Raw genomic sequence first — 23,455 nt, 5'->3', positions numbered from 1 at the left:
AAAAAATTACAGTAAGGCTTAGTTTTATTAGAAGAACTGAAATCCGGGTGAAAGCTTTCACTAGCCATAACTCAAAAACAAAGCATTTCCAGACTTATGTTTAAATGAACTTTTTTAATTATTTTCACAAATAAAACATGTCCTGAAAAATTCTCTTTCTTTGTGGGACATCATGAACATTGCTTATTGAGGGTGATGTCAAGACATCACCCTCAATAAGCAATGTACCACCCTCAATATGTGGTTGCTACATAGCAACCACTACCTCTACATAGAGGTAGTTCTTTCTCCTCTATCTGTGTGTATAGTGATGGTGTATAAAATTGTGTAAGTTAATTTTTTTCAAGATTTGGGTTATTTTAAATAAGTTTCGATAACATTGTGTTTTGAAAATATTGCTTGTTTTCTGATATATGTATGAAAACTTATGTACTTAGTTTTTCATTTAACATTACGTTCATCATAGTTATATTTGTTCATTGTGACTTTGTTATTTATCATAATTATGTTTTTTATTGTAAAATTGAATATTAAGTTAAACATTATTAATTATGGAAAAGGCAACAGGCATAGTCTGTATCTAGTGGGTATAATGCATTTGTATCTACTGTCTATGCATGGTCACTTATGTGTTTAGAGATGAAAAAGTAATGTGGATTGGGTGTCTTGAGATAAAATAAAATGATTCTATTATGTTGTAATGGATTCTTGCGATCAATTAATTCACCCTTTTTTTATTTTTGCAGAGTGTGTGTGGTGTTACTGGTGCGCTTTTAATTGCAATCATTGTAAATCCTATCTGTATTATACCAGCTTTAATATTAGGTGCAATTTGTTTATTTGTAAGAAGATTCTTTGTGAAGACATCAAAAAATTTAAAACGTCTTGAAGGAATTGGCAAGTAATTTTAATGAAATAAATAATAAATATTTTATATTAGATGAAAGTTTAGTTGAATTAGAGTTTTGTAGTTATTGAATGTTTTATAATGTAACTCTAAAAACAGTAGATAGATAAATTTACTCTTATTTAACCAACTGACAATACTTTTAATGGCTTTTGAATGTCATAACATTTAATTACAATAATACTGAGAGAGTGACTTATCAAGCATGATGTTACTATGCATATCCTTTTCCTTTTTTCGGACAACTGTATTTGGAGTGTTATCCAGATTTGTTTTAGTGCTTTCCTTCTTACTGTGATATTATTCTAAGCTGATTAAAGTATTTATTTTATTTTTATCCTATTAAAATAGAATGATCAGGTGTTGTGTTTGTACCCTTGTAATTGCAGAATTGTTGTACTGATATTGACAAGGTAGAAATTCAAATGGTTCGCCTCAGTTTAAAAGTAAAGTTGGTGGTAATATGGAATTTTAAAAATCAGAATGACAAAATAAAGACTATATATGTGTATTTACATACAGTTATTTTTTTAAAAAGAAGCACATTCATTCATTTCCCTTGCAGTGGTTAATACTGGCATAGAAGGTGAGGTTGAGTTTTTTGCTATAGTCTACAGTTTGTGATTTCTTTTTATAATCAATTTTTGTTTAGTTCTGTAGTTTTGTGTTATCAGCTGAAGTTCACAGGGAACTGTTTACTGTGTATAGTGTCGATGTGATGAATGAAAGAGTTATAAAAAAAATAGTGCAGAATATTTCAGAATTGTGAAATGATACATAAAAAAGAGCATATCAGGGGCAACTGTTGATCATCACCGATGATTTGGAGAAATGTGTTTATCATGAAATAAAGATAAATTTTGAGTTACTATCTCATTTTTAAAATTGAATTTTTTGAATGTTTCTGGAGCAATTCATTATTGAACACCAAGATTTGCATATATTGAGTGGTGTGCATGTTATGGAAGAGCTAAAAATAAACATAAATTGTGTCTGTATTGGAATTTTTAAGAAGGAGAATTTCTCAATTTAGTTATGACATGTACATCAATGTTGAGTTAGTGATGATTGTTTAAAGAGGTGGACTATGATATAGTTGAAGTATTATTAAAAAAATTCCATTCTTTGTTTTTCTGGTGTCATGTTGTCCATAACCATCAAAAAGCTTTGTGCTCAGTATAAAATATTTTAGGTTACCATGTATGTATATAGTAATTATTAAATTATATATCATTACTTGTAAATTAAATTTAAATTGAGTAAAATTTTGATTAAAATAAATTTATGAAATTTAAAATCTATATTTGTCTATCAATTGGGTAAGAGTTATAGTCCAGTGCTTATCAGTTATAGATTTCTTTAATTTTTGTTTAATTATTTTGCTTAAGAAACTTTTGAAGTTAATTTTTACTTAAAATAAGAAGCCCATATGACCGACCTATTTGTACTTCTTTTTTTAATTATGTCAAACCCTCATCAAGTAGAAAATGTTTTATAATATTTTTGTAAATAAATAATTTAATAGTCTAAATGGATGATTTTGAGTATTTTTCTGTTTTTTGGTTCTATCATTTTTTTATAGACACATTGGAATATTATAGTATAATGATACATACTCTAGTGTCATTCTGATACTTCAAAGTACAGAGTGAGTTTTTAGTCCTGTTACCCAATTTTAAATGTAATTTAAGAAAGGAAAATTTAGGTGGAATAAAAAAATGTATTTGTTACTTATAAAAGAGATTTAATAAAAAGCTATTACTTACATAACTGTTAAAGAATATGCTCAAAATGCCCACCCCCTTGCGGTTATACACGCACGGACTCTTTTCAGCATATTAGCAGAAACCTTTTTAAGAGTTGGATTGGAAATATTCGCGATTAAGTCTGTAATATTGACTTTAAGTTCATCAATAGTGTGAGGATTGTTTTTGAAGGCCTTGGACTTAATATAGTCCTGCAAAAAGCAGTCAGGAGATGTGAGGTCTGGGGACGTTGGAGGCCATAAGCCCTTGCTTATTATTCGATCATCAAAGAACTCTTGCAGAAAATCCATGGTTTCTCGAGACGTGTGGCATGTAGTGCCGTCTTGATGAAACCAGCAATACCGTTCATGAGGTTCCAGGAAGGACACAAAATGCCGCACAATATTCCTGTATACTTCACCATTTACTGTCTGTTTGAAGAATATGGGTCCGACTATACGATGACGAGATATCGCACACCACATACCAATTTTTTCAGGATGCAAAGATTTGTCTTGTAAGCGTTAGGATTTTCAACCTTCCAAATTCGACTGTTCACATAAACATCGAGATGGATCTAAGCTTCATCACTAAAGAACGCTGTGTTTAAAAATTTGATTCCGTTATCATTTACAAGAGACCTAAACCGACGGCAATATTGCAATCACTTGTTTAAATCTGGAGGCTGAAGCTCTTGGACTAATCGTAAGCGATACGGATGCAATTTCAATTTTTTAGTGGCTTTCTGAACACTCGAATGTGACAAACCGACTTGCGTGGAAAGTTTTCGTAAACTTTTCCGTGGAGAATTGAACAATATTGTTTTCACATTCTCTAAAACGTCATCTGTCAAGCGAGTCGGTCGACCGCTACGTTTTCTGTCGCAAACACTACCTGTCTCTCGAAATCAGTTTGCTAGCCTAGAAATTGACATTTTTTCTGGCGGAGGAACACCAACAAATTTAATTTGAAATGATTCTTTTACACTCGCGTACAATTTCGTAGCAAAATATTGTTCAAGAATGAAAACTCGTTATTATATGATAAAAGATATTCTGTTCATAACACCACCTTAACGGCACAAAAGTTTACACAGCTCAAGGAGAATCAACTCACTCTGCTGTATCTATACCGGTTGAGTAGCGCTACCAACTTCGTGTCACAAAAAATATTTCCCTTTCTTGGAAAAAATTACCAGACATTAACAATTGGGTAACAGGACTAGAAAATCACACTGTATTTTCATGTAGAAATTCAAGAAATTTAAATTTAAACCTTGGGGTAAAAAAAGCCGGCAATGGTTACCTGTTTTTTCTGGCTCTTCTGGTCAAGTTATGCAATTCATTTTTGTAAAATTCAATTCAATCCTTTAAGCTGGGTTATGATAAACAGTTACCAGAATGTGAATTCTTTTTTTCACAGTTTTATGTAAAAATATTTACTTCTAATCTTATGATACTTACATAAATGAATTTAAAAATCAAAATTAATTTTTTCTTTAATTTAGAATTTCTTCGTCAGGGAAGGGATATTAATTATTTTAGTAACTTTATGGATCAACAGAATACATTTTGAGCATTGAAAATTGGAAATTTCTGTAAATGTTTTTTTCATTTTGAAGGCTCCCACTGAAGGGGACACCCCTTCATTTGGGTAATTTTTAAGAATAACCTAAACGGGAATAATAAATTTAAAAAAGCACTTTTTAAAATTGCTTAAAAAATGCAAAAGATATAGTCATAATTTTAAATAAATCAAGTTGTAATTTTCTACTAAGAGGGTAAAATTTTTTCTAATTTATTTTTTCAAGAAATACTAACTAAAGGCTATCAAAAATTAAGATTTCTATGTTTTAAATGCAATGGATGACTTGCGAGACAAAGCTAGATTTAAAATTAATTATAAAGAACTTCTTTAAAAAATTTAAAAAAAAGTGTTTTTTGTAACCACAGACCTTTGGAATGGAATGAGCAAAAGATTTTTTAGTAGTTTGAAGGCTTACTGATGTAGAAAATATAGATGCAAAAGATACCATTAACCACTTTTCTGAAGCAAAATATAGCTGAAAAAAGAAAAATGTATAAAATCATTTTTTGTGGGGTAGGGTAAAAAAAAAATATATATATACACACAAGCACATACACACACACTCACACACTGTTTATATAAGAAACATGTCGAAACTGATTCATAATCATTGCCTAACAGTAACTACTGAAGATAAATTGATGAAAATTTGTATACATGTTCTTCTTATGGTGTAAGTGCACACTAAAAAAAAATTTTTTGAAAGTCCAAGTTTAAAGGGTTAAAATGAATTAACAATGAAATTTGCTATTTTTTAAAATTTTTCAGTAACAAATGAAATTATCAACTTGATTTTTGTGTGTGTAATCTTTGTGTTGTGAATATCCAAAAATCAGCTTACAGATTTTTGAAATTCTGAGTTTAAAGGATTGAAGAAAGCTAAATAATTTTGATGAATGATTGAAATTTTTCCCCATTTCTGACTATACTAAATGAGATATTTAATAAATTTGGGCTTGCAAATACTCTTCAAATAAATATCTAAGAACTGTTTCTAGATTTTTTTTTAATTTTGATTTCTTAAGGGGTGTGACAGTGAATGGTGTGGGAGCTCAACTAACAACAGTGAAAAGGGCTGTCCCTTTTCACTGGTACTGTATGTGAATAGTAACACAACTGGTTGCATCTGCCTCTATTTACTTGACTAAAAAACATTAAAAAAAAAAAATAATGATAAATGATGTACTGTCATGTCGTAATGGTGTTTAAAAAACACCACTACGACATGACTAAGCACGCTAAGCACTGGGTAAAATACATTTTTACCATATGAAGAATGGCTTATCATCTTAAACCCATATGGGAAGATACCCTCCATGTGATGGTTTCAGTCACCATGCCACCTCGTCCATACCTACCCCTTATGGGCTTTACTGGAGGTCATCTTCAGTACCTCGGCAATGACATCTTTCGGTTTAGCCTGAGCCAGGATGCCACCAATGTGAATGCTACAAGCGACATTCCCATCAGTGTACTACTAACTAACATAAACTCCTAACAAAACACATTTAGCTAAGTCTCGGACAAGACTGAATGTCTTTCTAAAAATGAAGGAACTGAACTCTACCTTCCAAAAGGTTGAGTTCACACAGGTAACCATAAAACGCAACACAGCTATAACTACTGTTTTTAAGATGGAGGTCGACTATTTTAAAACCCACATTCATCAGATCACTAAGTTTCAGGTCCTGTACTGACCAAACTGTTATACTGAAGAAATTACAACACCCTGATATTTTTTTATAAATAGAACAGGCTTTAATTTTTATTCTCACAAGCATGAGTTAAATGAATACAGGAGGTCCAGGGAGCAGAGCCTCCTGGCTAAACAGGAAGCAAGCCCTGACTGCAATGGGAAATGCGACGGGGATGCTAATTAAATAGAAATATTTGTAATTTGTGATATCGATAGAAAAAATCTTTTCATCCTCTGCATTCATCCATATTCATCCTCTGCAGTAATATCTTGCAGTAGTTCCAGACGCTAAACAGAATAAAAAGAGAGAAAGAGAGGGCTTTTATACAGCTTTTTTCATCCTTCCTTTTAATATTTTATTTCATTTATTTTTTTGTTTATATATTAATTGGGTTTTTCTTATTTTCTTAATTTTATTTACAGCTCGAAGTCCTGTATTTTCACATCTTAATTCAACGTTACATGGTTTACCTACAATTAGAGCTCTGGGTGCACAAAGTGTACTGCAGTCAGAATTTGATCATCACCAAGTACGTATTGTTCATTGTGTTATTTTTTTAATTTATTTTTTTGTTATTATTTAAATTAATTCAAATAAAAATTATGAGGTTATCTTTTAAATTTCACTTGAATCTAAGATGTAGTAAATCGCCTATTATCTAAATTATCGTTGGTAATCCATTAAAACTAATTTTTGTAAGAATTTTTATTCATCTGAATAAATATTGATCTTAACAAATTTGGATAGACGGGATATTACTGAATTTTGTTTCTGTCCATGAGATTTAGTCTAGAGATTTAAAGTCTAATCTATTATCTAAAAAATCAAAAATTTCTAAGATGCCTCTTTCAAAGATTCTGGCCCAGTCAGTCATGTTGCTTTTCTTTATCCAACCATTATCTTGAGCATTTATATATAATTACATCTTTTACAAGTTTCATAATTTTTTTTATTAGTTATACATAATAGCAGAAGAAGTTTTGTTTTTTGCTTAGACTAATGTGATGTGTATGGTTTGATTTACCGGAAGATCTCTTTTTCAACTACAGTATTCCATAGCATATTATTAAAAAAGAAGAATAAAAATATTTAAAAATATCTTTAGTAATACTCAGCGAATGCAGAACGAATAAACATTTTTTTAAATAAATAAATTTTTATTATGATTGGAACCAAACAAGATTCTTCCAAAACTTTTGCCTCCTTAAAACGTATAACAAAACCACAGTTAAGTTACAGAAAATAAAACATTAAAAAAAATCTCACATCAAAGTTGCAGTACTTTTCTGGCATTGGTTATTTATTCTTGTACAGTGGAAGATAATGGGTTTGATGAATATCTTTGATGTTTTAACCTTCAAGGGAGCTAGGCCTCAGTCTGTGGCTTAAAATGATCCATGGTATAATATGAATGTACGCTGAAAATTTGAAAGCAATCAATCAGTTAGTTCTTTGAGATTTTTCAAGATGAAGTATATCTAAAAACATTCTCAGTTACGTCAAGAAACACGGGTAAAAATTTGGTTGCGATTGATCAAGTAGTTTTTTTTGTTTATCCTAAACAAACAAAAACCCTCTTCTTCTTTATATAATAGTATAGATAGTTATTAAAAGTTAATTATTTTATTTTATTTTTGTTGGCAGAATGGGCACTAAAAAGTAATGCGACTTAAAAAATCTTTGAAAAATTATTCTGATGCACACACAATTCTCACCTGACCACATCTCCATCACCAATAAAGTAATGTCATGTGGACAGTTAGTCCCACAGCTTTCCTCCTCCACTCATCTTATATTGTTGGCTGCATGCTAATGAAAACCATCAGGTTTTTACGCCGTTCCTACATGTATTCACTCTTGAGTATCGGTTACAATAAATTATTTAGATTTTTGAATTACCATGAAAAAAATTTTGTATTTTTACCAAACTCATGTTGATGATAGATCAGTAAACTCAACAGCCAAACAATTATGAACAACCATACTAATTAATTATATTGATTAAAAATATGAAAGAAAAGATCTAAGCCTTTATTAGATTTACTGATGTAAATTAAACTTTTATGTTCCAAGAACATATAAGTTTTGTGGTGCATGTTTACTACATACATATCCTAATTGTATAATATATAAATATATATGAAAATAATTGTTGTATAATATAATATATTTTTATAATTTAATTTTCATGTTAAGTAATGAAATCTGTTTTTTTTAGATACTATTATTTTTGTTTTGTTTAGGATCTTCATACAGGTACCGTGTTTATGTTTATTTATACATCATCAGGATTTGCATCAATTCTGGATTTGTCATGTTCCATTTTCATTAGCTGTGTTACTTTCAGTGCCCTGATATTTACACATAGTGGTAATTATAACTTTTACAATTTATCTTTATAAAATTGTATTGTAATATAATTAAATTTTATTGAGTACACACATTCCTCATAATTTGATGTCCATACAGGATACGAGTTAAATAGATTGATAAAAAGTAAGTAATTACTAACTATTCAGAACAGAAGAATTTGGTGTAATACAAGAAGGATATGTTAACCGATTAAGATGTGATAAAAGAAAGGAGACCAATTAATAATAGAGTATTAAGGTTAAAAATAAGTATTAATGAATGAAGAAGCTGATTGGAAATTAGTATTATGGAAGCTGTATTTGTTTTGAAACGTATAAGAAAGAAAAACAAACTGTGGAATTGCTTTTATTAACTAAGCATAATACTTTTACATACAAGAAAGGAATAGTTGTTCTGCTTGTATTGCCACCAGTTAGCAATCTGTTACTTATTTATATAATAGTTTACACTTACTGACCGAGCGTAATAGTAATGTTTAAGCGTTTTCAGATTATTAATCCATCCTCAGGAACAATGATGTGTTATACATTATAATTATTTACATCACATATCATTAAGTTTACTAAATTGAATTTTATAAAAATATAAATATAACAATTGATAGTCAAAAGGTAAAATAAATTTAAGGTTATCCGTCATGTCAGTATGGAGGTCTCAATTGTTATGTTTATTAGTATGAAGTAGTATTACCAACCTAAGAATCAAAATTATTGTTTAATATTTGTTTGACTATACATCATTTTAAAATTTTGTTTGTTCATTTATTAAACTTTTATTATTTAAGAATACATAATATTTTTCTATAATATTTGTTTTATAAGTTATTGGAATATTCGAGAATATTAATAAAATTATCTGGCTTGTAATTATGATTATTTTTTAAGATATGTCTAGGAAAATTGGATCGTTCTTTATTTCCTTTATTTATACAATTAATGTGTTCATTAATTCTAATTGAAAAAGATTGGTTAGTCATCCCGATACGTTTCAGATCTCAATTTGCGCATTATAAACTATATACTCTTTATCTAACTTAAATTTTTAATTTATTGTTTTATTATTCTAGTAGGATCTCTGTTGTTTATATAGTTAATTATTTTGTTATTTGTTGTGTATGCAGTTTTTAATTCAAAGGATTTAAATATTTTATTGAGTTTTTTTTGTAATTATATTATGTTCAGTTTTAGCATATTTATATCCTTTATTATTTGTTAGTTTTATATTATCTTTTTTATAAATTTTATTTTTTATTTTAGTATATAATTTATTTATTAGGTTTTTATTTTATCCCTTAGTTATAGCTATATATTTAATATTGTTTAATTCATTGTTTAATTTTATATTGTCATGTTTTAAATATTTTATAGCTCTGTATATTAATGAATTAAACATCAACATTTTTTGATTCCAAGGTGATCAAATTATAATGATTTATGGTGTCCTGTTTAGTGGGTTTCCTGTATATTATTAATAAAAAGAAATGTGAAATAGGAATGGTTAAAGAATGAAATTAAAGCATTATATAATAAAAAACAAAACTGAAATACACAACTATACATTTTCCACGTGGATTTGATCTTTCAGTTGGGGTTGTGTGATTTTTTGTTAATTGTATAATATAATTAATTGATTGTAATATTAACAAATTAATGAATACTAAATATTCTAATATGAATAAGAAATTTCATAGATTTCAAGGTCCGATCAGACACGAAATTAAAACCACAGTGAAAATAAGAAATTTTTTATTTGTAACAAGTACTTACATAGTTACACTATTTCTCTACATAGTCGCCACTCCGATTTAGACATTTGTCTAAACTTTCCAATACCCTCGTCATAGAACGGAGCCGCCTGTGTTTTCAGCCATGTTTCTACACTGGTCTGCAGCTTGATGTCTTGTGCCAAAATGTTGTCCTCCTAGCCAGCGTTTCGTGTGAGCAAAGAGGTAAAAATCGGATGGAGCCAAGTCCGGGCTGTGATGGTGGGTGATCAAACACTTCTCAACGAAAACGCTGTAGGAGCTTCTTTGTTACAGCTGCAGTGTGCGGCCGAGCATTGTCATGGTGAAAGACAATGCCTGATGACACCATTCCTCTCCGCTTATTCTGAATCGCCCTTCGGAGAAATTGAAGAGTCACACAGTATGAGGCTGCAGTGATGGTCTTGCCATGTTTCATGAATTCCACCAAGAGAAACCCATTCCGGTCCCAGAATACAGTAGCCATATACTTTATGTTGGAGAAGGCTCGCTTGAACTTCTTTGGTTTACTGGGAGAATGAGAATGCATCCACTCTTTGGATTGTTCTTTTGTTTCTTCAGTTTCAAAACAGACCCATGTCCCGTCCACTCTGAAAATTTTTTCCAAAAAATCTTCTCCTTCATTGTGGTAGTGCTGGATAAACGTTAGGGAGGCGTCCATTCTCATTGTTTTGTGATGGTCGGACAGCATCTTGGGAACCCATCTCGCACACAGTTTGCGGTACTGAAGGCTCTCGCTCACAATAGTGTAGAGAGCTGACCTTGAAATTTCAGGAAACAAATCACTCAATACAGAAATTGTGAACCGATGATTTTCTCGAATTGCCTCATCCACTTGCTCAACGAGATCATCGGTTGACATTCGCTTCCTTCCCTGACATTACTTATTCGTCTATGAATTTCAGCTGCATTACACCCCTCAGCCTGAAGAAATAGAATTACCGCATGCGCTTCACACTTGGCGGGAGATGCTATTGTTGTAGACATGTTTACGTGCTAGCTGCATGTTCAGAACTAAACGAAGTGACGCGGCGTGATTGAAGGCTATACTAGAGACGCTGCGCAACACATATGCGCAAAGGTACATCTGATTTTTGCGCAGGTTTTTATTTCGCGACCGATCGGACCTTGAAAAAAAAATAACCCCTGTGTAATAACAATACAATTCACGATAATGTAGTTAATCAGGAACATAAGTTTGGATCGGACGTAATCAACACCACTAATATTGAATTTAATAATAAGGAAACCAACATTCTTAAACATGCATATAAATTTAATCTATTATACTTTAATCTAACAATTTTGAATTAAAATAAAATTATTAAAAACACCTTCATAGGCATGGAAAATAATATATTTAAAATTGATAATCAAAATAAATTAAGAAATCAGTTCGTTAATGTCATTGATTATTAAATATAATAATAATTGTAATCTCTATTATAAACATACAAATAAAAACTATCAAATAATATTGGTAATACTGCTACATTTTAATAAACAACAATTCAGATCTTTGTACTGACATGATGGATAATGTTAACTTCATTTTACTTTTTGACAATCAATTGTTATATTCATATTTTTGTAAAATTCAATTTAATATAATTAATGATATGTGAAGTAAATAATTATAATGTTTAACACATAATTGTTCCTGAGGATGGATTAATAATCCAGAAGCGCTCGAACATTACTATTAAAGATTGTTGGTTAGTGGAAACTGTTATATAAATAGTTTATATATTAATACCAATGGGTCATATTTAATAAAATTAATCTGTTACTATCCAATTTAAAAAAATCTCACCTCGTTATTTTCTTTAAAAATCTGATGTGGATACCACATAACTTCCTTGTACGTCTATTAAATTAACTATACACATTTTTGTTGCACTTCACTTAAACTTATTCCATTTGAAAGTGAGATACAATCCTCCAATTCTTTTATAAACTGGACAGTTATAAATAGTTGCTGAAATTTTAGTTTTTATTAACATGAAATATTTATACAATTATTAATTGAATAATCTTACCTGAAATATTAGTTTAGAGTAAAAGTCCCTTGATTACTATTTAAATAAATTGTTTACCAATTAATCCAATAATAAAAACCGATTATTCTACTACGTAAGGTCAAAATTAATATTTGTAACCAGTATATAGGAATTCACTAAATGGAATAATTTAATTATTATTAACTTTTATTTACGCAGACACCAGAAATCTTGTGCATATTACGCACAGTGAAAAAAATTCTCAACAATCACTTTAAATTGAATACAATTCAAAAATGTATTTTATTTTTCTGTCAAATAATTAAATAAAATTGTTTTTTTAAAAATAAATATACAATTTTTATAAGAATTTAGTAAGAACATTCAAAAATAATACGATTCTAAATTATAATTTTCAATTAATATTAAATAATCAGATGTTTCACAAACTCTATTACATGTACACATATGTTACAATGCCTGTTAAATTATATATACACATTTTTAAAAGTACATAAAATTTTATTTCACTAAAAACTTTTCATTTTTTTTTCGTATTTTTTTTTATTGTTATTATTGAATAATTATTTATTATAAGCATTTTTTTACAATCATGGGTTAAAAAAATAAATCAACAAATTTAATTTAATAAAAGAAAAAGTTAAAAAAATAACAAAAGGAGATGAAGTCTGATTCGAACCGATGAGCCTTTCCTTTAAGATCAAAATATTTCATTAATTAAAATTTTCATTTTAATCTCGTTTGCAATCAAGGAGGGAGGTGCATAACTAGATGTTTCAAAAGTGTTAAAACCAAAATTTCAACATCCTATGGCAAATTGTTTTTGAGTTATATGAGATACATACATACGAATGTACAGATGTCACGTCGAAACTAGTCAAAATGGATATTTCCGTTGGAATATGAAAACTGAAATGTTTTATGATCACAATACTTCCTTTAATTCTTACAAGGAATAAAAAATCAATATTACCATATCAAAATTTAAAAAAAAAACTGCAATTTTTTCTATCTTCATTTAATTTGTATCAGATAATTTAAATTTTTGATTTTTTAAAATTTATTAAATATCTTCACATAATTGTTTTAATATTTTTTTCCAATATTTATTATTTTTCACGTTAATTTTTTTTTTTTTTTTTACTTTTACGAAGTAAAGGACGTATTCTGATTCTGAAAAATTTCGGTTTTCATTTTTCAACGGAAATATCCATTTTGACCATCCCTGAATCCATTTTGATTAGTTTCGGTGTGACGTCTGTATGTATGTATGTATGTACCTCGCAAAACTCAAAAACGATTAGCCATAGGATATTGAAATTTTGAATTTAGGACTGTTGTAACATCTAGTTGTGCACCTCCCATTTTGATTGCAATTGACTGAATCAAAAGTGTCCAAAAACGCCCAAAATCCAAAAACATTTGTATTTTGAACTTTTTCTTTACTGCAGTAATAAGTCCTCATTGGGAACATTTCAACGATATATCATATGTAGTACTTATTTTCATTAGTTCCAGAGTTATAGCTAAATAAAATTTTAATTAATGAAATATTTGGATCTTAGGGGAAGGCACATTGGTTTGAATCAGACTTCATCTACTTTTTTTTTAAATTTAAATATATTGATTTATTAATAATTATTAATCTGTCATTATAAAAAAAGTGTTTTATGATGAATAATAATTCATTCAATAATAACCAAAAAAAAATCAGAAGTTTTTAATGAAATAAAAGTTTTGTGTACTTTTCATTTTAAAAAATGTGTAAATGTAATTTAGTAGGCACACAAGGAAGTCATGTGTTGTCCACATCAGATTTTTTATTCTGTATTTTTGTTCCACCCAATCAGATGCTTGAGCAGTTCTTTTTTTTTTTTTTTTTTAATACATCCATTAATCTCCTGCTACCCCCTACCTGATGTGATGCGTATAATTTTAAATTATTTATTGAAGTAAATAAAACATTATATTTATTTTGATGAGTATTATCATACTAATGAATTTGTACAAAGCTTAGACACAGTTTTGGTAAATTCACTTTTACTAAATTTATGATTTAATGACCACATCCTTTCGCTGTTATAACCATACATTGATGTAGCTAATAATTGAATAGAAACCCTATTTGTCAGATTTGTTTATCTCTATTATGACAATAAACCATACATCTCCCTCCTTCTTTTATCTCTCTATAATGTACATCCATTACTTTTTCTGTTTCCATGTCATCTCATTATTTTATCCAATGACTTTATTTTTATTAGTCTTGATTTCCTCTCATTTGCCTCCCAGTTTTACAAATTACAATTGAACAAAGATAATGCAGTTTATCATCAAACACATGCTTTATTTATGTATGCCCTACTTTAATTTATACATTTTCTAATGTATTATTTTCACTGTTATTACCACCATCATCAGTCCATCAATATCATTGTCATAATTATATGAAGTTATTTTTTACCTATCTATTTTAATGCTACATTTTTTTTTTACGTACAATAAGTTTTTTAATTATACCTTTTTTTAGATGTAGCTGGAAGTGGAGCGAGTGCTGGTCTTGCTATTACTCAGGCTATATCAGTTGCTAGTCTTTTACAATGGGGTATGAGAGCGTCAGCGGAAATCGCCAATCAAATGACTTCAGCAGAACGTGTTTTGGAATACGCATCGCTCCCAGCCGAAGAAACTGATGCAAGTATGTTTTTCTTTTGGTAATTTCATTAAAAAAAATAATAAGTTTGCTTTGGTAATGTGTACATTTTAGAATGGAAATAATCATTTGTTAATTAACAAAGAACGAGGTATATTTTTTAAGTAAGGGCCATTTTGGTATAAAAATTGAAATAAGCAAAATAGAAAAAAAACTTCCAACCCCGCAGAGGAAGTCACCTGCCTTGTGATGCTTTTGGTCGCCACACCATCCCACCCCTGATGGGCTTTAATGGGAAATTGTCTTTTGCCCTTTAGGTTTTTACATCTCATAGTAATAAGCCAGGCCTCATTGAGATGCCACCGATGAAAACGCCTCAGTAGACATTTACATCAGTGATTTTTAAACTCAGCTTTTGCCTTCGCTGCAGGCCTCATCCGGGCATTTTGAATGTCCTACATTGTTGCCCTCTGAATTAGCTAACTGAGTTTGTGAAAGCACGAACCCTGTGCCTAGTTCTACATTTTACAGAGCCAATTTCATAAATGTCTCATAATATTCGAAGTAATAGAATATCAGCTTACCAGCTTCATTATTCCATTACTGAAAAATTCTTCCGCCTGATTTAAACCAATTAATTACTCTGTTTGCAAACATATGTGATGTAAGCTATTGTTTTAAATGGAGAAAAGATAATAATCACTCATGCAAGATCCATGCTGTAAGGCAGATGTTCAAAGATTACCCAATGAAATCATCACAATTGTTCAGCGGATTTGTTTGCCATGTGAGGTCATGGAGAAACAAAATCCTGTCTGTTAGCTTCCTGCACCTTTCGTTTTGAATTGCACATCTTAAGTTTTGTAAGCATTTCACAGTAAGTATCGACATTAACAGTTTTTCCACATTTAAGAAATTCAAATAGCAATATCCCTTCAGAATTCCAGAAAACTGTAGCTGTAAGCTTTTTCATTGAACTTTCTTGTTAAAATTTTTTGGGCTTTGGGGGATGATGCCACCATTACATTAATTGCTGCTTTATCTCAGCATTTGAATAAGATATCCATGTTTCATCACCGGTCAGAATATGTTTTTGTAAATCATCACCTTCATTTTCATAGCGTCTCAAAAATGTTTGAGCTGCAGCAAGATGATTTTCTGTCAACATTTTTGGTACCCATCTGGAACACAATTTTCTGTAACTCGATTTTTCAGTTAAAATATTGTAAATTACTGATCGTAAAACAAAAAGAAATTCACTTGATAATTGAGAAACAGTAAGTTTTCTGTTTTCATGGATTTCTGTATTCACATTTTCAGTCAATTCGTCTGTGATGACAGTCGGGCAACCACTATGTTCTTTTTGTGAATATTTGTTCTCGCTACATAGAACAAATGACACCATCGGCAAACTTTACCTTCGCACATAACACTGGGTTCATAAAATCAACAATTTCTCAATGAATATCAACAGTAGATTTGTTTTCCGTCCATAGATAACGAATTACTGATCACACTTCACAACTTGTGGGATTGTTTATTGTAGCGCTCATTTCACTCAGGCTATACACAGCTAATAACATGAATAGCATTAACTTGTTGTTGCAAACAGATGATTGTTGATATAAATAAACATGCTAGATTAGCGCCATCAATTTCTACCACTTCTAACGGCAACAAATTGAAAACAGCCCTTACTTAAAAAACATGTCTAGTATTTTACTAGTCATTTTATGAGTACAGCTGTTGGGTTCTTTTCATTGTCTACTGGACAAGAAAATATCAAACCAATTATGAATGTAAGGGTGGAGGGGTCCGCTTTCAAAATCTTGTGGATTGTAACTGCAATCCATGAAAACATTTTTTTTTATACATTTATTGCTAAGCTTGCATATATGTGAGAAACACGAATATCACACAGTACTACTGCTGCATTGATGTGATCTAAAGTATATTTGATTCCAGTTACCCTGGTATCAAGCAGCAAGTTTTGAAAATCCTTTGTTAAAGCACTCAGAATGATTTCTGTAATAGTGCAATTTATTTATGCAGATACATTACAAAAGAAATGTCATTGAAGAATTTTAAACATTATGAAATTGGTGGAACAATATTAGGGTTTATACCATGTTAAATGTTCTTTTCTGTATTGTTTGTTAGTCTTTTCAGTTTGTATGAAGAAAATCGATAGGAATTATGGAAGATTATACTTGGATAAATATTTTTTTTGCCCATTTCCCCCTATTGCAATTTCAACGTTCATCAAATTTTTTTTTCAGTTGGTTATATGAAAAGTTAATGTTTAGGTATATTTAAAAACAGTTTTGTATTTAAGTATTTTTTTTTATTTTCCCATCGGTTGGTTTCAATATGGTTGGTGGCCATTTAGAAAAAAACGTATATTTTGTTTCCCAGTAGAGAAAATATATTTCTCTGCTGAACTATGTGAATATGGCATAGCTGTAATGTCTGGTATGTTTGCTATTACAGGTATGTCTGGTATGTTAACATATTACAGTATATTTTAAAATCCGTAATCTTAGTTAACAATAGAATAAAAAAAGTATTGTGAAGAAAAGAAATATTTCTGTTAAAACTACTACAAGTCTTGGCCATCTGTTTAAGAATATAGTCGCTACACAGTTAGACAGGAAAGTAGCTGTACGGATAAATAAAAAATCTGTAATATGTTGAATGCTTACATATGGCAACTGTGCTTTTTTCAAACAGATGGCTCTGATTGTCAGTATTGTAATGTTAATTTTAATTTCCTTCCTAAGCTTTTTGTCCATCATGTTATTATTTGAAATTATTAAACTATATAGTGTTCTTATAATTTCATCCATAAACAATCTTCTACCTACATTGAGAGGAGATAAAGTAGCTTTTTTTTATTGTTGCATTCAAACTGATCACTGGGAAATTTTTTAAATGTTTAACAGATAAATTCTATTTTTAAATATAATTAAACATTCATTTCTATGTAATCTATTAATGAAGATTTAGGAAACATTGAAATTACATTACAAAAAAATCTCAGTTATTTTTATGAGTAGTTAGCTTCAGTTCCTACAAGTTTTATTTAAACAATTATAACTAGAATAATTTAGAAAATAACAAAGTTTTATACGGTATAAAATTCAATTTCTTCAATTTACAAGTTCATGTTAGTATACATTTTTTCCATTTTTGATCAGTTGATGTAATTGGGCGTGTACTTGTAACATGGTTTAGTATCTGTATTTTATTTGAAATGTCACCCACTCTTCAGGTTTCAATTAGTTGGTGTATTTTTAAAATTGTTTTTTTAAAAATATTTTCTTGTTTTAACATTATTTTAATAATTATTCAGCAGAGCTCGTCTTTGTATTATATTTCTCATATTTAACTGGAAATATATGTTCAATGGTCTCATGATTTGGATGTGATCCAGGATTATAGGGAGGACAAAGTGACTGGGATTCTTGGAACGAATTGTTCTAGCGGCCCCCATCTTTTAGATTGTTGCAATAATTGTTTACAATTTTCTGTTTATTACAAGTTATTGGTCAGATATTCTCATAATTATTTTATTTTTGGTCATTTAATATTTTATAATCATATTGGTCATTCAATCTTTCTTTTTAGGTTCTAAAAAGGGTAAAGATGATGTTGGTAATTGGCCTACAGAAGGCAGAATCCAGTTTAATCACATGTATTTATATTATTCAAAGGGTGATTCTGCTGTGTTAAAAGATGTATGTTTGGAGATTACACCACGTGAAAAGGTAATTTTTTATTACATGGAATTTAAAAACAGAAAGTTTTGAATTTGATGAATTTTCTGTGAGTTATTCAGTGTTTTGTTGCGAATCACTGAATACTTTACTTTTGAAATTGTCGCACAAGAAAAAATTTCATGCTGTGAGATGCCACCACATCTCTGAGATGTGGTGGTGATCTTGTCTTGAAGATTGTGTTCTTGTAGGATGAGGAATGTCATCATGGCTGTCGATAATGTGGCTGGGAAATAACTGTGTGATTTGTCACTCCATTCTGTCAAAATGACTGATCCGAATCGATCTCAAATTTCTCTACTATCTAAATGCACAAAAATTCTTAAACCATTTGAAAATATTACCCTGATGCAACAGTAACAGCATTCTCATGTTGTCCTCAGAAATATATCTGCACAGCGGAAATGTGATTCATCACTTATTAGTATATCGAAAATAACATCTGTAACATTTATAAAATTCAAAAATTGGTAGCAAAAGATCATTCTGACTTCTTTCATTTAAATGATGCTACACTACTTGAATTTTGTATTGACGCATTTAGATCCTTATGAAGAACCCTTTGGAGACTGGGGTTTAACAAGCCGAGTGGAACTGAATGATGACAGGCAGGTCATTTGTGGCTTCATAGCATTGCAACTCTTACGTTGTCTGTTTACAAACATTCTTTTATTTATCAGGAGTCCTCTTCTGAAACAAATTCTTCAAAATTCTATATCCATACTTTATGTCATGGGTTGAGGCATTCCATAGATATTGAAGCTGCACTGAAACAACTATTGTGAAACTGTGTAGCTGTAAAATTATATGCTGTTTTTATAAAATATTTAAATCCCAAATGCAAGTTTTTCATCTCTTTAACATTTCATCATAAATGATGTATAAAACATCTATAATGCACACTTTCAGAGTACTAGCCAATTGTATCGAAATGTTTGTAAACTCAGAAAAATTATGTTTATAAATTTCAGTAGATCGCCCATAAAATATGGGTAACATTATAAAAATTTACTTTTAGAATGAATAGTGGCTGAAATCTATTTTATTTGTTTTGTACCACTGAAATACACTGCACCACTTCCAACATTTCTGGAAAATATAAAGAGTTTTGTGTGTGTAAGTGCGCCGCATGTGCACAAAAAGTATCAGTAAGAATTTTTTCCATTGAAAAATTGCATAGTTTTTTATCATGTAAAAGTTTATTCATTCTAAGAAATTACACATGTTTTTTTTTTTAATATTAAAACTGATTTCTATAATTTTTAAGTTTTAATAATGTTTTTAATTAACTTTTTGTAATAAATCTCTTCTAAAGAAGGAAAGGTCTGCAAATTACATCTAGATTATAAAAAAAGTACTAAATGAAATTTTTTTTAAATTAAAGTTAAAAAAAAAAAATACATAATATGTTGTCAGAAAACTTTAAACGGTGAATAAATCAAAATTTATAAACTATATTTATGAATAAGAAAGTAAATAAGATTACTGAGGTTCAAAATAAATTTTCAGATTACTTGTAGATCTAATATCTATTGTATTAGCAAGAATCTCTTGCAGTTCCATACTTGTTGAATGAGTTGAGAGTCACTTCTGTCTCCTCTTGTTTGCTTCTGTGTGTTCTTTTCAGATTTTTATCGCTAGTCTTTCAGAGCATTGTCATTCATGACATGAGTGTAAATAAAACATAATTGTTGATGGATGTCAGTAGTTTTGTCCTTCAGTTTGTAAAAAAGATCATCCTGTCTATGTCTCAGTTAATGAGAGCAATAATTTAATAGATTCCTTGAATCATTGACCATAATTTTATCAATTCTAAATAGAATGGATATGAGATGGGTGTTTAACAAGACTATAGGTTGCTAGAAGTTAGTATTATATTTGCTGTGTTGCTATGGCAAACAAAACTAGTTACCACACAGCCAATTGGAAGTCAGTTTTATGGTAGCCATTTTCTTTTACCACTATTACTTTTAATTTAAAAAGTGAATGCATCTTATTACCACTGTCATTTTTCATACTTTCTAAATTGAAAATTTTGAACACAACATTATATAAATATTACTGTTATATTTGTTTTCACACAGATTGGTATAGTTGGCAGGACTGGAGCAGGAAAATCATCATTGATTCAAGCACTATTCAGAATGTCAAGTATTGAAGGGGAAATACTGATCGACGATGTTGATACAAGTTCACTTACTTTAGAATGTTTGCGTTCACATATATCAATTATTCCACAAGATCCTGTATTATATTCTGGTACAATGAGACGTAATTTGGATCCTTTCGAAGAATATCCAGACTATGAATTATGGAGAGCTCTTGATGAGGTAATTTTAATTTGTTCATGTTTTAATATGAAAACATGTAGAAGTAGAGTAAAATTATGCTAAGAATGGATTTGTGATTGATACATACATTTTGAAAGCTATCAGATAGAATTGTGGTTTTATCTTTACCGATTCACTAATTGTTGTTACTCATGTACAAAGCCAAAATTTTACTTGAAAGGTATCCATAATCATGTGAATTGACAATTTCCTTTTGCTTCTAGTTATGTGAGTTTGTAATTAATGGTTAATTATATGAATTAGTTAAAGAATATATTACTCTAAAAATAATTGTATATTATGTAGAGATAACTAAATACTGGTACTTCTTCACCTATTCTGTAAAAAATATGAATTAATAGTCCTGTACTATGAAGATAACTTTACTATTCATAATGCTGATTTGAATACGTACACAATATTATTTGTATGAAATATGTTTCTTGAAGTTTAAATTTCAGTTGTTACTACAGTAAAATATCCTAAGGTTTGAAAGGGATGGAATAAAGAAATTTGATATAACTGGCCATATTATAAAAAGTTGATTATTTTTAATATTTATTTTATTAATTTGTTAGATAAGAACAGAATATCTTAATTTGTGTGATTTTGATTTTACCTAGTTTTATGAAATAATGATTTATAATAAATCTCATCTTCTACAAAGTCTGTAAATAAAGTAATGAGACTGGTTCAGAAAAACCTTTTATTTACCATCCAATTATACATAGACTGTATCACCTTCAAAATAGTTCCCTTGGGAAGCCACGCATTGCTTCAAACAGTTTTACCACTCTTCATAGCAGTGTTGGAACTCAGAAATCGGAATATCGTTTAGATGGTCGGTTACAATTTTTTTAATGTTTTCTACTGTTCCAAAATGGTGTCCTTTGAGGTGTTTTTTTTTTAAATCGGGAACAAGGAAACGTCACGGGGACTCAAAGTCAGGTAAATAAGGTAGTTGAGGAACTACAGAAATGTTTTTCTTTGCCAAAAACTTATTAATTGAAGTACAGTATAACAAGGTGCATTTTTATGATGCAGCATCCAGTTGTATTTGATGGCTGGTTTCACACGGGCAATTCTTTACCACAGTCTTTCAAGAATTTCTCGGAAAACATAGTGATTTACAGTCTGTCATGTAGGCAAGAACTCCTTATGAACAATGCCATTACTATCGAAGAAACAAATTAGCATGGTTTTATTTGCTCATTTTTGCTTTTTTGAGATGTGGTGAGTTTGAAGTGTGCCACTCCTTGCTCTGGCATTTTGTTTCTGGGTCGTACTCAAATATCCAAGATTCATACCAGTAGTAACATGTTATAGAAAATCAGGATCAGTTTCAATTTGCCCTAGAAGATCGTGGCACACTTCCACCCTGTTGTTTTTCTGTTTAACAGTGAGGTTTTTTGCCTTCAATTTTGCACAAATTTTTTCATGTCCAATTTGTTTGTCAAAATTTAATGGACTGTGGTATGGTTAAAATTCAATTGTTCTGTAATCATTCTGACAGTTAATCATCAGTCGTACTTTATCAAATCTCTGATTCACTCAACATTGTCGTCATGTTTTGACATTAACGGTCTTCCAGAGCATGGATCATCCGCAACTGATTCCCGGTCATCTGAAACTGCTTTAAACTACCTAAAAACTTGGGCTCATGACAGAGCGTCATTTTCATACGCCCTTTTCAATTTTGGAAAAATTCAGTAGCATTCTCACGGAGTTTTACCCAAAACTTGATTGCACAATGTTGCTCATGATTACGCACAACAAAACCACGTTTCACGAAAAGTTTGTTTATGTCTCACGTGGCAACAATAGACTAAAAATAGTAACCATATGTTTACTAGTAACTCTACAGTGTTGCCACTTTGGCTGCCAAAAAAAAACTAGTCTCGTTACATTATTTACAGACCTTGTATATAGATAAATTTATCTGCAGTCCTAATTATTGTTATTTTAATGTAATGAAAATATTATACAGTATTTCATGAACATATAATCAACACAAACAACTATTTTTGTTTTTATCTCATAGATTTAAAGTCAAAAATAGATATTAATATCATTTGATCCTAAAATTAATTGTAATATACAAAGCCCATTTATCTTTGCAGTCTGTATACATGCAGTTTGGGTAATTTCAGTTGTTGACAATTATGAGAATAGGATTTAAAGCAAAAGAGTTTCAATGTACTGCCTGTCTACCAACTCGTCAGAAATTTTTGTTTTTATCTCCACTTTTATAACAGTTTAGTTTATTTTTAATGAAATATACCATTAATAAAAAATAATAAATAATTTAAAATAATTAAATACTATTTAAAAAAATAAATAAATATCTGTCAAAAATACCCTAAAAAGCTAAAATTACTGTACTGATTCTTTCAATTTTGACTCTTAAAGTCTGCACAAAATTAAGGATTGGTAATCTAGGAAGTAGTTGGAAAGTTGTTTTTAACTTGGGACTGATTTTAAACATTTTGGATTTAAAGAATTAAAACGGTATCATTTTAATTGTAAGCTTTTTTTTTTAAGAAGTTTGGTTTACCTTTTTTTTAAGTAACATATTTTACTTTACAGTCTTTAGAATTAATTTTA

At 29.7% G+C, this 23,455-nt stretch overlaps 1 protein-coding gene across 3 annotated transcripts in view; it reads left to right on the top strand.

The window, feature by feature from the left end:
• Positions 1–23,455, top strand: part of LOC142333408 (ATP-binding cassette sub-family C member 4-like) — a 200,339-nt gene that overhangs the window by 156,933 nt on the left and 19,951 nt on the right. For all 3 annotated transcript variants that reach the window (XM_075380456.1, XM_075380457.1, XM_075380458.1), the window contains exons 19-24: positions 747–897; positions 6,359–6,465; positions 8,180–8,306; positions 14,623–14,790; positions 18,373–18,512; positions 20,606–20,851. In XM_075380456.1, the coding sequence (XP_075236571.1) occupies positions 747–897; positions 6,359–6,465; positions 8,180–8,306; positions 14,623–14,790; positions 18,373–18,512; positions 20,606–20,851 (939 nt within the window). The remainder of the gene's footprint in view (positions 1–746; positions 898–6,358; positions 6,466–8,179; positions 8,307–14,622; positions 14,791–18,372; positions 18,513–20,605; positions 20,852–23,455) is intronic.

The sequence above is a fragment of the Lycorma delicatula genome, chromosome 12 (genome assembly GCF_047948215.1).
Source record: "Lycorma delicatula isolate Av1 chromosome 12, ASM4794821v1, whole genome shotgun sequence".
In the NCBI taxonomy this organism is placed as follows: Eukaryota; Metazoa; Arthropoda; class Insecta; order Hemiptera; family Fulgoridae; genus Lycorma; species Lycorma delicatula.
Note: the sequence above shows the minus strand (reverse complement) of the source record. Positions and strands in the feature narration are given on the sequence as shown.